Below are 13,138 nucleotides of genomic sequence, written 5' to 3' on the forward strand. Positions count from 1 at the left end.
ACTTTCTGTACCTGTCTATCTGCTTACCCTATGTCTCTCTCTCTCTCTCTACCCACCTGAACTCTTGCACAGGACAGAAGGAAAACAGAGAGAAATGCACTAATCCCCCCTCATCTGTGATTAATCACCTGTGTAATTTGATCTCTCAGCTGTCTCAGCACAGGAATCTCGGCTGCCTTAGCAGAGCAGCTCATTTGTAAACACAGGATGTTAACCCTACATCTGCTTCCATGAAAGCAGGAAGTAGACAGACTGCAGATTTAGTGCAGGATTTGTATCAGCTGTAACAAAGAAATGTTTTTCTTTAAAGATCACTATGCTTTTGTTTATCTCTTACAGTAGAGAGGAAGTTCTATGACTCCACTGGGTGCATGCTTGTTCCAGGTATGACTCCACTGGGTGCATGCTTGTTCCAGGCGTGAATCCACTGGCTACATCCTCGTTCCTGGTGTGACTCCACTGGCTGCATGCTTGTTCCTGGCGTTGCTCCACTGGCTGCATGCTTGTTCCTGGTGTGACTCCACTGGCTGCATGCTTGTTCCTGGCGTTGCTCCACTAGCTGCATGCTTGTTCCAGGCATGACTCCACTGGTTGCATGCTTGTTCCCTCTGTGACTGGCTGCATGCTTGTTCCAGCTGTGACACCCCTGGCTGTGTAATTGTTCCAAGCAAAACCTTTTTTCCTAATTTACTATTCAGTTGCTCTTATAAATACCTAAATACTTTTTTGCAGGCTCAAAGCTCAGACAACTGCCATAACTTTCTTAAACATTTACATTAACCACTTTACCCCCGCCCGTATGCATTTCTCCGTCCCTTTTTCCATCCTTTAACCCCCAGGGACGGAGAAATGCGTACTTTCCGCGCTCCCGCCACTGCCCATGCTCTCGCTCGCACTAGCGCGCACTCCCGCTAGTAAACACGCCGCCGGCCGCTCGCCTGGAGATCAATGAATGGGAAAATCCATTCCCGTTCGTTGATCTAAGCCCCGCAATGATCCGCTGCTTATCCGATAAGCAGCGCGATCATTGTGAAAAAAAAAAAACACTCACAGCCTCCTAGTACTTCCTGCGAGCGTTACTGTTGCCATCTTGTGGCCAAATAGTAAAACTACACCCTAAAGGATTTTTCACATACAATTACATTAGTTTTACCCAAAAAATTAACTCCTTACCTCCCACATTTCCCAATTTTTTTTTTTTGTAATTAAAAAAAAGAAATACATAAATAGTTACCTTAGGGACTGAACTTTTTAAATATTTATGTCAAGAGTGTATAACACTATTACTTTATAAACTATGGGCTTGTAATTAGGGATGGATGCAAAACTGAAAAAAATGCACCTTTATTTCCAAATAAAATATTGGCGCCAAACATTGTGATAGGGACATAATTTAAACGGTTTTATAACCGAGACAAATGGGCAAATAAATTTCATGGGTTTTAATTACAGTAGCATGCATTTTTTGAAAACTATAAAGGCCGAAAACTGAAAAATAATTTTTCCCCACATTTTTTCCTATTTTCCTATTAAAACACATTTAGAATAAAATAATTCTTGGCATAATGTCCCACCTAAAGAAAGCCTAATTTATGGCGAAAAGAACAAGATATAGTTCATTTCATTGCGATAAGTAATAATAAAGTTATAGACGAATGAATGGAAGGAGCACTGAAAAGTGAAAATTGCTCTGGTGGTCAAGGGGTAAACCCCTCAGTTGGGAAGTGGTTAAAGGACACCTGAGGCAAAAATAAACAAATGAAATAAACATTTGTATCTATCCTCCTTCTCCTAAAAATGACTTTTTAAGATATTCCAGTTTTATTTTAGGTTTAAATCTACTTTTTAAGTTTTAACTGTTTTATTGTTTTTGCTCAATGACACATTCATTGAAGTATGCCAGAGCTAAAATCTATGTACTATTGAGGCTTTTTATCTCTTTCCTGCTCTCAGAAGCTATTTTCTGCAAGGAAGGTGTATTATAGTTGGAATTTCTTATCAGTGAGGGTCACACTGTAGTTACTTCCTGTCTGAGTCAGAACTGAGTCAGCCACTTACATACCTGATATTTAACTCTTTAAAGGGATACTTAAGTCAAAAATAAAAAATGATTTTTACTCACCTGGGGCCAGGGTCGGATTTGTACTTTTTGCCGCCCAAGGCCGACTTTCACCAGCCGCCCCTGACCAACTGACTCGCAGGTACAGGTATTCCGAAAGCCTCAGGACAGAACTCAAATTTAAACTGTTGCACATGGGTGGGGGTGTTAACTCACTCTTGTCACTACTTCTGTGCATTCTCCAGCTAATTTCTCCTTTAGCCAGAAGAAAGATGTAGCTGGAGAGCTGATACCTAACATGGAGGGCAGCGCACGGAGGCAGCAGCAAGGGTGAGTTAAACCCCTCCTGCTGCCATGCATCCTCTCCCAAGGCCTGTCCAGAAATGGCTGGCCAGCGGCTGCCCGGCGACACTGGGCCCGAGTGTCGGGCTCCTGCTTCCTTATACGTCACCGCTGTCGTCAAACACCGGCCCCCTCGCGTCATCATGGCAGCCGGCATGACAGTACGGCGCATGCGTGGTTTAATCACGCATGCGCCGTACTGTCACACCGGCCGTCGTGATGACGCGAGGTGGCCGGCGTGTGACGACAGCGGTATAGGGTAGGGTCACACTGTAGTCACTTTCTGTCTGAGTCAGCCACTTACATACCTGATATTTAACTCTTTCAGGCAGAGAAAGAAAAAAAGGAGCACAGCATAGTTATTTGTGTGCTAGGCACTGTACAAGATACAAGAAGGATTTATTCGCCAAGTACGGTGGAGCCGTACTCGGAATTGCTTGTGGTACACATGGCTTAGGCAAAGTACAACAGCAACAGTTGTACATGTTACACACACGGCTACATTTACATATACTGACAGCACTTAACAATACAGTACATTTATAACTACGGTTAGACAGGCTAGCAGCATAAACAGTACGATAACATTCGGAGTGGTGTTAGTGTCAGAGTTGCAAAGAGAGGCGGAAAGTGCAGAAGAGAAGGCGGAGAGTACTGCTGAAGAAAGGCAGTGTGAGTAGGGATGCAGAGGAAAAGTGGAATAGCCGCACCAGAAGCAGACATGCTGGTTGCAGACTAGGAGGTGGAAAGTCAGGAGTTCCTGCGCCCGGTGGTCTTGGATGGGATGGTGCGGAAGTGCCGGCCAAATGGGAGGGGCTCAAAGAAGCGGCTGCCAGGGTGGGAGGAGTCGCGGGAGATCCAGGTGGTCCTCTTCTTCATCCTTGCCTTGTGAAGGAGTCAAGCGGTGGCAGGGGCGAACCAATGGTCCTTTCCGCCTCACCAATGACTCTTTGCAGTTTATGTCTGTCACTCACTAGCTGATGCACTGGCATACCAGACGATGACTGAGGAGCAAAGTATGGATTCAGTGGTGGCGGTGTAGAAGCTGGTGAGCAGCTCCTGAGGCATGCCAAATTTTTTGAGTTGGCGCAGGAAAAATAGCCTCTGCTGTGCCTTCTTCTGAATTTTGATGGTGTTCAGCTTCCATTTTAGGTCAGACGACAAGGTTGTGCCAAGGAACCAGACCGATGAAACCCTGGAGACTTCGGTCTCACCTATGTGGACTGGTGGGCGAGTGGGAGGGTTTTTCCTGAAGTCAGTGATCAGCTCGACCGTCTTTGTTGCATTTAGGACAAGGTTGTTGTTCCTGCACCAATTGCAGATTCTCTTTATCTCACTGCGGTAGTCTTGTTCTCCGTTGCTGCCGATAAGGCCAATGATTGTAGTGTCATCAGCAAATTTAATGACCTTGACAGAGTCCGAGGAGGAGGTGCAGTTATTTGTGTTCAAAGGAGAACAGAAGCGGGGACAGTACACACCCTTGAGGTGCCCCCATGTTGGTGGTTCTCACCACCAATTGAGCAAAATCGTATTGTAATAGTATAGGGTTCCTGAGATCTCCTTTTATTTTCAAGAAGTCCTCACATTTTGGGATTTGCATGCGATTTTAGGCTGGATTGAGTCCACTTCTCCTCCTAGGTGACAGTTTGAACTGGTAACATTGTAACTCCTAGGAGTACTGGATCACCATGAGCTTGCTGGGTACTCTGTAACTTCTAACATGTCTAAAGGTGGCCATACACTTATAGATTTACAGCAGATTCGACCATCAGATTTCTGTCAGATGCCTTTCAAGTCAAATCTGACAGGAATCTATCTGATGTGTGCCACAGACTAGGAACAGATTTCCAATAGATTTCAGAATGAAATCTATTGGAAATCTATTGAAATTTGATCTAAAGGTGGCCATACACTCGTTAGATTAGCAGCAGATAGATCAGTAGATTTTCTGATCTGATGTGTTTAAAAACCTTTTTTTTTACTAGAAACAGGTTTCCAATAGATTTCAGTATGAAATCTATTTAAATTGATCTGATGGCATTTTGGTGCCATCAGATTTCGATTAGGTCCAATGCAAATTAATAAGCCATCTCCAGAGATAAGCCACATTTTTCCAACATGTCAGATTGATCGAACGCAAATCGATCGATTGGTCAATCGATTTACAAACGATCAATCAATCGGCCAAAAATCGGCTGAGTGTATGGGCCCCTTTAATGTATTATTAGACCATTAGATCCAATGCAACTCTATGGGCCTAGATCTTCCATCCTGCCAGATAGATCAAATTGATTGAAATCGTACACAAATCGATCGAATGGGGAATTTGATAGAATCGATTTCTGATTGATCGATCGATGGCTAAAATCAACCAGTGTATGGGCCCCTTAGGTCATTTACAATCACTATTCATTGTACTGTATGTTGTGATTTAACACTCAATAAATATAACCTTTTTTTTATCATTACATATGCAGATGACACTGAAGCAGCGCCAACTCTTCCGACTCCCGAGTTTCCAGGTATCCAGTCACTTCATTAAAGTGTACCTGAGACAGCGGATAAAAGCAGACATATACATACCTGGGGCTTCCTCTAGGCCCCCTTCACTCTGATCCGTCCCTCGCTGCCCTCCGCCGCCATGTTCCTCCTTAATCTGGCCCGGTAACTTCAGGAGTCAGGGCTTACTGTGCATGCAAGGCCTGGCTGCACGCATGTGCGCCGTCGCCAGAGGAGTTCTGTGCCTGCGCAGTACAGACCTGATGACGTTGGCTAGACCACATGACCCGCGCCATGGAGCGCACAAGAAGCCAACCCGGAAGCCAATCTGGTGAAGTCGGCTTCTGCAGCGGAGGACACCCGCTGTGAGCGGAACTGCGGCGAGGGCAGAGGACGGCTTTCAGGAGCTGGAGGAAGCCCCAGGTAAGTGGATTTTGATTTTTTTTTATTAGCTTGGATCTCTCCTTTAACCTCCTCAACGGAAACCCGAGTCAGGCTCGGGGTTGGAAATCTGCAGCTCAGAGTGGTAACCCCGAGCCTGACCCATGGTGAGCGACTGCCGCAAGGTAAATGCAGAGCGTAGCGCAAAGCGGGAGTTTCGACTCACCTTCCTGGGGATCCAGACGCCGGCAGCCATTCTTCTTCCTGTCCTCGGAGGCTCTGGTGAGATCGCCGTATGTCGTCATGATGACAACCGTGGATCTCACTATAGGTGTACAGCGCCACCCGGAGGACAGAGGGAGAACTGCATCGCTGGATCCCAGGAAGGTGAGTAAGTACAGGGGTTGCTGCAGGGTCTTCCTTCACTGAGAGGGGCGGGGGAGAGGCAGCGATGCGCCGCCGATAGACGCGACTGGAGGCAGGGATAACGGCTGCAGCCCTGCCTCCACTCACGACCAAGTCTACGACCAAGCATTGCGGGGGTGGGTTTGGGGGTGAAGGGACCCCCGTTTAGCCGCAGGATAGCGGCGTTTTAGCAGGGGCACGCGTGCCCCTGCTAACTATGAGCTCTGAAGCGAGAATTATTCTCGCTTCAGAGTCTCTTTAAGAGTCTAAAAGCATGCAAAACTTGCATCGCTTTTAGACCCTAAAATAGGAAATAATCATACCGCCAGGGAGATTAATGTTCTTGAATGCATAGAATCCAATGCAATAAAACAAATAAAAGAGGTGAAAACAATCACTTACTGTACATCCAGGGACCCGTGGCCAAGAGTACCCCGTTAGTCAGGGGTGCCTCTAGCCATTTTGTCACTCCAGGCAAGAAAACCTGTGGCGCCTACCCCCCCTTCCCCCAAAAATAATTGTAATGTAGCCGCATTTCACCAGAAAATACACGTATTGCAGAAGCGTTTCACCAGAAAATAATCATAATGTTTATCCAGTGGGCATGGTTTCAGTCAGGGGGCATGGCTTAGGCCAGGGGGCGTGGCTTAATCCAGCAACATGGCGCCCCCAGGACCAATGGCACTCCAGGCAATGGCCTGTACTGCCTATGCCTAGAGGCTCCCCTGCCGTTAGTAGATTTCACGTGATAAATGAGATCTGGTGCTGCTAGTTTGGCATCTAGGTGGGAGACTAGTAGCACCAGATTTACTGTATCACAAATAATAATACATGTGGTCTTATGACAGTCTTGGCAACAATAATGCGGTATGATGCGGACTTTAGAGGTTAATAGCAAAGCTCCCATAGGTGCTAGAAACACCAAATTGTCAGGGAATGTTAAACAGAAAATTAGGAACAAAAGGAAAAAAAAATCTTTCAAAAAGACCTTGTAGTTTTTGAGAAAATTGATGTTAGATGCGGCGGAAATTTCCACGGTTTACGCGAAAATTTCTGTGAAAATCCGCCTACCGCACTTGCATTACCGATTTTTGAATTTCGATGCCAAAATGCAATTTCCCATCGGAAATGCGGAAATTGCATTTTCCGCGGAATCCGAAATAGCATCCCTATTTGTTAATGACACACTGCTCAGAACACAAACAGCTAGACTTCTGCAGACCTTTCCTTCACCACCGCCAAAATGAGCATGAGCATGGCAGGCATGACTGCGGGGCCCCCTTCAGGTGCGGGGCCTGGGGCGATTGCCCCACTCACCCCAGTCCCCCCCCCCCCCCCCCTTGCCTCTGCGCAGTAGAGGATGTCAGTGCTATATGAATACATAATATATGGTAGGACATTAGACTATGACTATGGTAGGATTAGATTGTGAGCTTCTCTGGGGACAGTCAGTGACATGACTATGGACTCTGTAAAGTGCTGCAGAAGATGTCAGCGCTATATAAATACATAATAATAATATGGTAGGACATTAGACTATGACTATGGTAGGATTAGTGAGCTCCTCTGAGGACAGTCAGTGACATGACTATGTACTCTGTAATGTGCTGCAGAAGATGTCAGCGCTATATAAATACATAATAATAATATGGTAGGACATTAGACTATGACTATGGTAGGATTAGTGAGCTCCTCTGAGGACAGTCAGTGATATGACTATGTACTCTGTAATGTGCTGCAGAAGATGCCAGTGCTATATAAATACATAATAATAATAATAATATGGTAGGACATTAGACTATGACTATGGTAGGATTAGATAGTGAGCTCCTCTGAGGACAGTCAGTGACATGACTATGTACTCTGTAATGTGCTGCAGAAGATGCCAGTGCTATATAAATACATAATAATAATATGGTAGGACATTAGACTATGACTATGGTAGGATTAGTGAGCTCCTCTGAGGACAGTCAGTGACATGACTATGTACTCTGTACAGTGCTGCAGAAGATGTCAGTGCTATATAAATACATAATAATAATATGATAGGAGATTAGACTATGACTGGTAGGGATTAGATTGTGAGCTCCTCTGAGGACAGTCAGTGACATGACTATGTACTCTGTAATGTGCTGCAGAAGATGCCAGTGCTATATAAATACATAATAATAATAATAATATGGGAGAACATTAGACTATGACTATGGTAGGATTAGATAGTGAGCTCCTCTGAGGACAGTCAGTGACATGACTATGTACTCTGTAATGTGCTGCAGAAGATGCCAGTGCTATATAAATACATAATAATAATAATAATAATAATAATAATATGGGAGAACATTAGACTATGACTATGGTAGGATTAGATAGTGAGCTCCTCTGAGGACAGTCAGTGACATGGCTGTGGGCTTCTTGCAGTTTAGCTGGAGATTCCCGATATCCTTACATTCTGTTTTTCCACAGGGAACAGATACTCTACATATGTGATATTAGGGATGACACTTGGACTTCTGCTGGTTCCGGTTCTGATCGTATCCCTTTTCCTGCTGTACAAAGCTAAGAGATCCAAAACCCTCCTTGCTGGGGAAGAAAAAAAGCCACTGCAGGTAACACCATAGAAGAAGCATCATGTCTGCTCTGCTGTTCCATTGCTGTAAGAACGTTGCACATACTGTAATCCACGTGCCGCCATGGAATGAATGAAAAATGGTGTCAGGAAAGCAAGATCCTCTGTAAGCAGGCGACCAAAAAGTGGCCTGATCCTTTCTATACGGGTTCAAGCAAACAATCGCGCAGGCCCGGTGCTACCATACGGGCAAAGGGGGGCAATTATCCCAGCATGCATTGGGGCCCCCATGTGTCTGCCACCACCCCAATAAATTTCCTCTCCCCCCACCCCTTTCCTTTCCTGCAGCATTACGGATGCAGTGGTGACAGACACATATCTCCTTCGGGTTCCATGCGTTGCAGGTCCATCTGTCTCCTCTGTAGTGTCACTGCTCTGCACCTCCTGCTTCTCCATTTGGGCTCTAGCGCCTGTTGTGAGGAGCAGGAAGTGCAGAGCAGCAACAATACAGAGAAGGCAGGCGAGACTTTTAGCACCTGGAACTCAGAGGAGGTGAGTGTCTGCCTGTCCAGGGCCGGTTCTAATAACAATGGGGCTCCCGGGCAGGATTAACGCTGGGGCCTCCCAATCAAAAATCGACAGTAGGGACCTTTTGTTGCGACCAAATTTCCACCCAAGGACCCTGAGGCAGGGGCTGACACTATCTGGCTCAGCTGAAGACTCTGCAGGGGCCTCGGGAAACAACAGTTAAGTTGGGGGAGACATCTTGGGGGCCCCTACAGGCTCTGGGGCCCTAGGGCAATTGCCCCCTTTGACTCTATGGTAGTGCCGGCCCTGTGCCTGTCACAACTGGCGATTTTAGGCAAACGCATTGCAAGAAGCGCTTTTTTGATATTTTTGAGCGATAGCGATTACAGTGTTAAAAAAAGCGCTAATCATGATTGCTCAAAAAGTGCAAAAATATACTGTTAAAAAAAAAATAGGTTTAAAGTGAAAATATCTCTGCTCCTAAACGCTAGCGTCTTACGATCCCCAGGGTGAATGGGTCCTTACAGCTGGTTCTCATTCAAGCCAGAATTGTACTTTAACATGATCCCAGTGCTCATTTATACAGCGAATACATATTCCAGGATATGCGAAGCTACCCCTCATCATGCCAGAAATTCTCATCTTATCTATAGGAAATTTTAAAAAAACACATGTGTAGGCCCCAGCGAGATTTGAACTCGCGACCCCTGGTTTACAAGACCAGTGCTCTAACCCCTGAGCTATGGAGCCAGACAGGACTCAGCTGGGTGTACCTCACTTCATCAGTGTAATGCAGGGTGTGGTGACTCACCTGGCCAGATTGTTGTCACACTGGCAGCAGCCTGTGACGAGGCAGCCTACTAGATCCAGCCACAGAACCACACACCTCCACGCCACACCCTCGTCAGCTCTGCTGCAGAACACATCTCTATACAGGCCATCATTAGGGTGCATACACACATGCAATATTGATTGGCCAGTCACTGACCAATTTTACCACCTACATGGAGCCTGATGCTAGGTACACACCATACGTTTTTTCGGCAGATAGATGGTTTGATAGATAAATTTCATTATGTCCGATATTATTTCTGACTTTCTGGTCGATTTCTCATAGACGTGAATGGAAATTGATAAGAAAAGATGGGAAAATTGAGCGGAGAATCGATCAGACAGAAAATCGACCAGAAAAATGCATTGTGTGTACCCAGCATAAGGGCTAACAGATTATGCAGGTAAGCTCTCATAGTACATGGAAGTGGTTAAATTGGCCAATCATTGTCTAATTAATATTGGCTGTGTGTACCGGGCTTTAAGAGTGGTCAGTGAGACGCTAATTATTCCATAATGATGATCGTAATCTGCTAAATAAGATTGCATGAAATTTTGCATAATTTTCCATAATTGATGGACATGCAGTTAATTTTGCATAATCCAGCAATAATTTTACATAATTACGCAAAATGTTGCGTAATTTCATGCTGATTTTAGCTGTTACTAGCAAAGTCCCTATACATGCTATCATCATCAGAATTGCTACAGGGAATATTGGGAACAATCAAGAAAAGATTTTTCAAAAGTTAATCTCCTTGCGACCACCTAACACCAATTGGTGTCTGCAAGATGGCTTCCCCAGGACTGCCTAACGCCAGGGCCAGTTCAAGTAACAATTGGGCCCTAGGGCAAAATTAGCCTGGGGGCGCCCCAATCGCCCCCCCCCTTCCCGACCAAAAAGTGTCATTAGAGGCCCTTTGTTGCAGCCAAATTTCCCTCCTGGGCCCCTGAGCTGGCTGCTGACCCTCCCCAAATCACCTACCAACTTAACAGACTCTGCAGAGTCCCTGGGGAGCAACAGCTAAGATGTTGGAGGGACGCCTTGGGGGCCCCTACAGGCACTGGGGCAATTGCCCATTTTTTCCTATGGTAGCTCCGGCCCTGCCTAACGCTGAACGGCGTCAAGCCCTAAGGGAGGAGATCAGCGGGGATTGCACACACGTCCTCGCTTGAGTGAAGGAGGAGAGCTCCGTCAACAGTCTGCCAGCGGTGATCGGCACTAGCAGACTGAAAAAAAGTTTTTTTTGTTTTTTTTTTATTGTACAGCACTGCGATCTAGTGCATCGCTGTACTGGGGACAGCCCTGTCACTTGGCTGTCCCCTGCAGTGGCTCACTAGCAATCCCCTCTCATAGGCTAATGCCTTTGAGAGAGGATCGCCCTGATTGACTCTTGGGGGGAGGACGGTGGGGGGGGGGGGGGGGAGGAAAAATACATTTTAAAAAATTGTCATATTTATTTAAAATAAAATTAGAAATAAATTAATAAAAAACAAAACCCTGCAGCACTGATCAGAGCCCACCAACAAAAAGCTCTGTTGGTGGGCAGAAAAGGAGAGGGTGGGGGTTAGATTTATATGTGTGCTACATAATATGGCCCTGCAGCAAGCTGTTTGTTAAGGCCCATTCACACTTAATTCCCGCTAATCGCTAGCGCTTTTTAAGGCGCTAGTGCTGTGTTACCCTATGGCAGTGTTCTCACTGCTGCAATTGGCGCCAATCACGGGCATTTTGCGATTAGCGAAAAACGCGTTACCTGCAGCAGTTTTGAGGCAATTCTGGAGTGATTGTGGTACAGTGCTTATAAAGCGCTGACCGCGATCGCTCTAAAATGTGTCCAGCAATCGCGGAAGTGTCCATTGATTTTTACCACGCTAGCGGTTTGGGATTTTAAGTGTGAATGGGCCTTAAAGTGACTCAGAGCTGATTTAAAAAAAACTTTTTATACATACCTGGGGCTTCCTCCAGCCCCGTCCGCTCTGATTGCTCCCACGCCGCAGCTTCCATACCGGGTTCCGTCACTTCTGTCAGTCGGAGCCAGTCTGACCTAAGTGTGCGGTTTCCAGCGGCTGCGGGAGAGATATGTAGAGGGCACACTTCTTCTGCGTAGACTGGTTCCGACTGTTGTCACGGACCCGGTTCCCGAAGCTGCAGACATCGGAGGACGGCAGCGAAGGAGTGATCTGAGCGGATGGGACTGGAGGAAGCCCCGGGTATGTATAAAACGTTTTCTTTTTATCCGTTCTGGTACACTTTAAAGCTGCAGTGGCCTGAATTGTAAAAAAATAGCCTGGTCACTAGGGGGGTGTAAGCCTATGGTCCTTAAGTGGTTAAAATATTTTAAAAAAGAACTTGTAGTTTTTGAGATAATTGATTTTGAAAATGCAAAGGAAAGGGTTTTTAAACTCAAAAAAGGAGTTTAAAAACAATTTTTCCTTTGTATTTGCAAAATCGATTATTTCAAAAACTACTTTTTGAAGAAAAAAAAATGTTTGCCTTGTTCCCAATATTCTAACATACGTAGCAATTTTGGTGACAATAGCACGTATCGTGAACTAAATTACCTCAGGACCACATAAAGCACAGCTCCGCAGCACGCTGTGCAGATAGGAACTAATATTGGCGGGTTGAGGGGGCGTTCCTGAGGGCAGGCAGAGAGGAGGAAGTACTGACACTGCCTCCCCACCAGGGCCGGGCCAAGGCATAGGCTGGAGAGGCTCCAGCCTCAGGGCGCAGTGTAGGAGGGGGCGCAGAATTCATTCAGCTGTCATTCCTAATTGTGTTTGAAGCAGAAAGAAATAAGAAAAGGGGATACATGGCAGTGACTGCAAGCCAGATAACTAGATATTAAGGTGTTGGGGAGGTTGTGAGCCCTGTGGCCCTCTTAGTCTAATAGCAATCAGTGTGTGACAGCTGGGGTGGGAGGGATGGAGGGGCGCACTTTGGTGTCTCAGCCTCGGGTGCTGGAGGACCTTGTTCAGGCTCTGCTCCCCGCCCATCATTGAGCTCTGCATCATGGCTGGGACTGGGGGAGGAGCCAAAGGGGGAGGATTGTGCTGTCACTCTTATGTCACAGCACAGCTAATAAAAAAAAAATATTAAAAACATCTACAAACGAGGTCAGGCGTACTTTAACCCTATTTCTGCTTCCATGAAAGCAAGAAGTAGAGGCACTGCAGAGTTATATCAGCTGTAAGAAATATTTTTTTCTTTAAAGGTTATTATGCTGTTGCTTATCTTTTAGAGCGGAGAGGAAGTTCTGAGTTCAGGTCTGCTTTAAAGGACAACTGAAGTGAGAGGGATATGGAGGTTGCCATATTTATTTCCATCTAAGCAATACCAGTTGCCAGGCCCTCCTGCTGATCCTCTGCCTCTACTACTATTAGCCATAGCCCCAGAACAAGCATGCAGCAGATCAGGTGTTTCTGACATTATTGTCAGATCTGACAAGATTAGCTTGTTTCTGGTGTGATTCAGATACTACTGCAGAGAAATGGACCCGCAGGGCTGCCAGGCAACTGGTATT

General features: G+C 45.9%; 1 protein-coding gene and 1 non-coding gene across 4 annotated transcripts in view; one reads left to right on the forward strand and one right to left on the reverse strand.

Moving 5' to 3' along the window:
* Positions 1-13,138, forward strand: part of LOC137532046 (Fc receptor-like protein 5) — a 238,957-nt gene that overhangs the window by 224,786 nt on the left and 1,033 nt on the right. For 2 of the 3 annotated variants that reach the window (XM_068252154.1, XM_068252157.1), the window contains 2 exons: positions 4,879-4,923; positions 8,150-8,292. In XM_068252154.1, coding sequence (XP_068108255.1) covers positions 4,879-4,923; positions 8,150-8,292 — 188 coding nt within the window. Of the gene's footprint in view, positions 1-4,878; positions 4,924-8,149; positions 8,293-9,897; positions 10,016-13,138 lie in introns of all 3 variants that reach the window. The other variant, XR_011023844.1, reaches the window with a different exon arrangement.
* Positions 9,458-9,530, reverse strand: TRNAT-UGU (transfer RNA threonine (anticodon UGU)). The gene has a single exon. It is a non-coding gene; the product is annotated as a tRNA-Thr (tRNA).

Source organism: Hyperolius riggenbachi, chromosome 9, assembly GCF_040937935.1.
Source record: "Hyperolius riggenbachi isolate aHypRig1 chromosome 9, aHypRig1.pri, whole genome shotgun sequence".
Lineage (NCBI taxonomy): Eukaryota > Metazoa > Chordata > Amphibia > Anura > Hyperoliidae > Hyperolius > Hyperolius riggenbachi.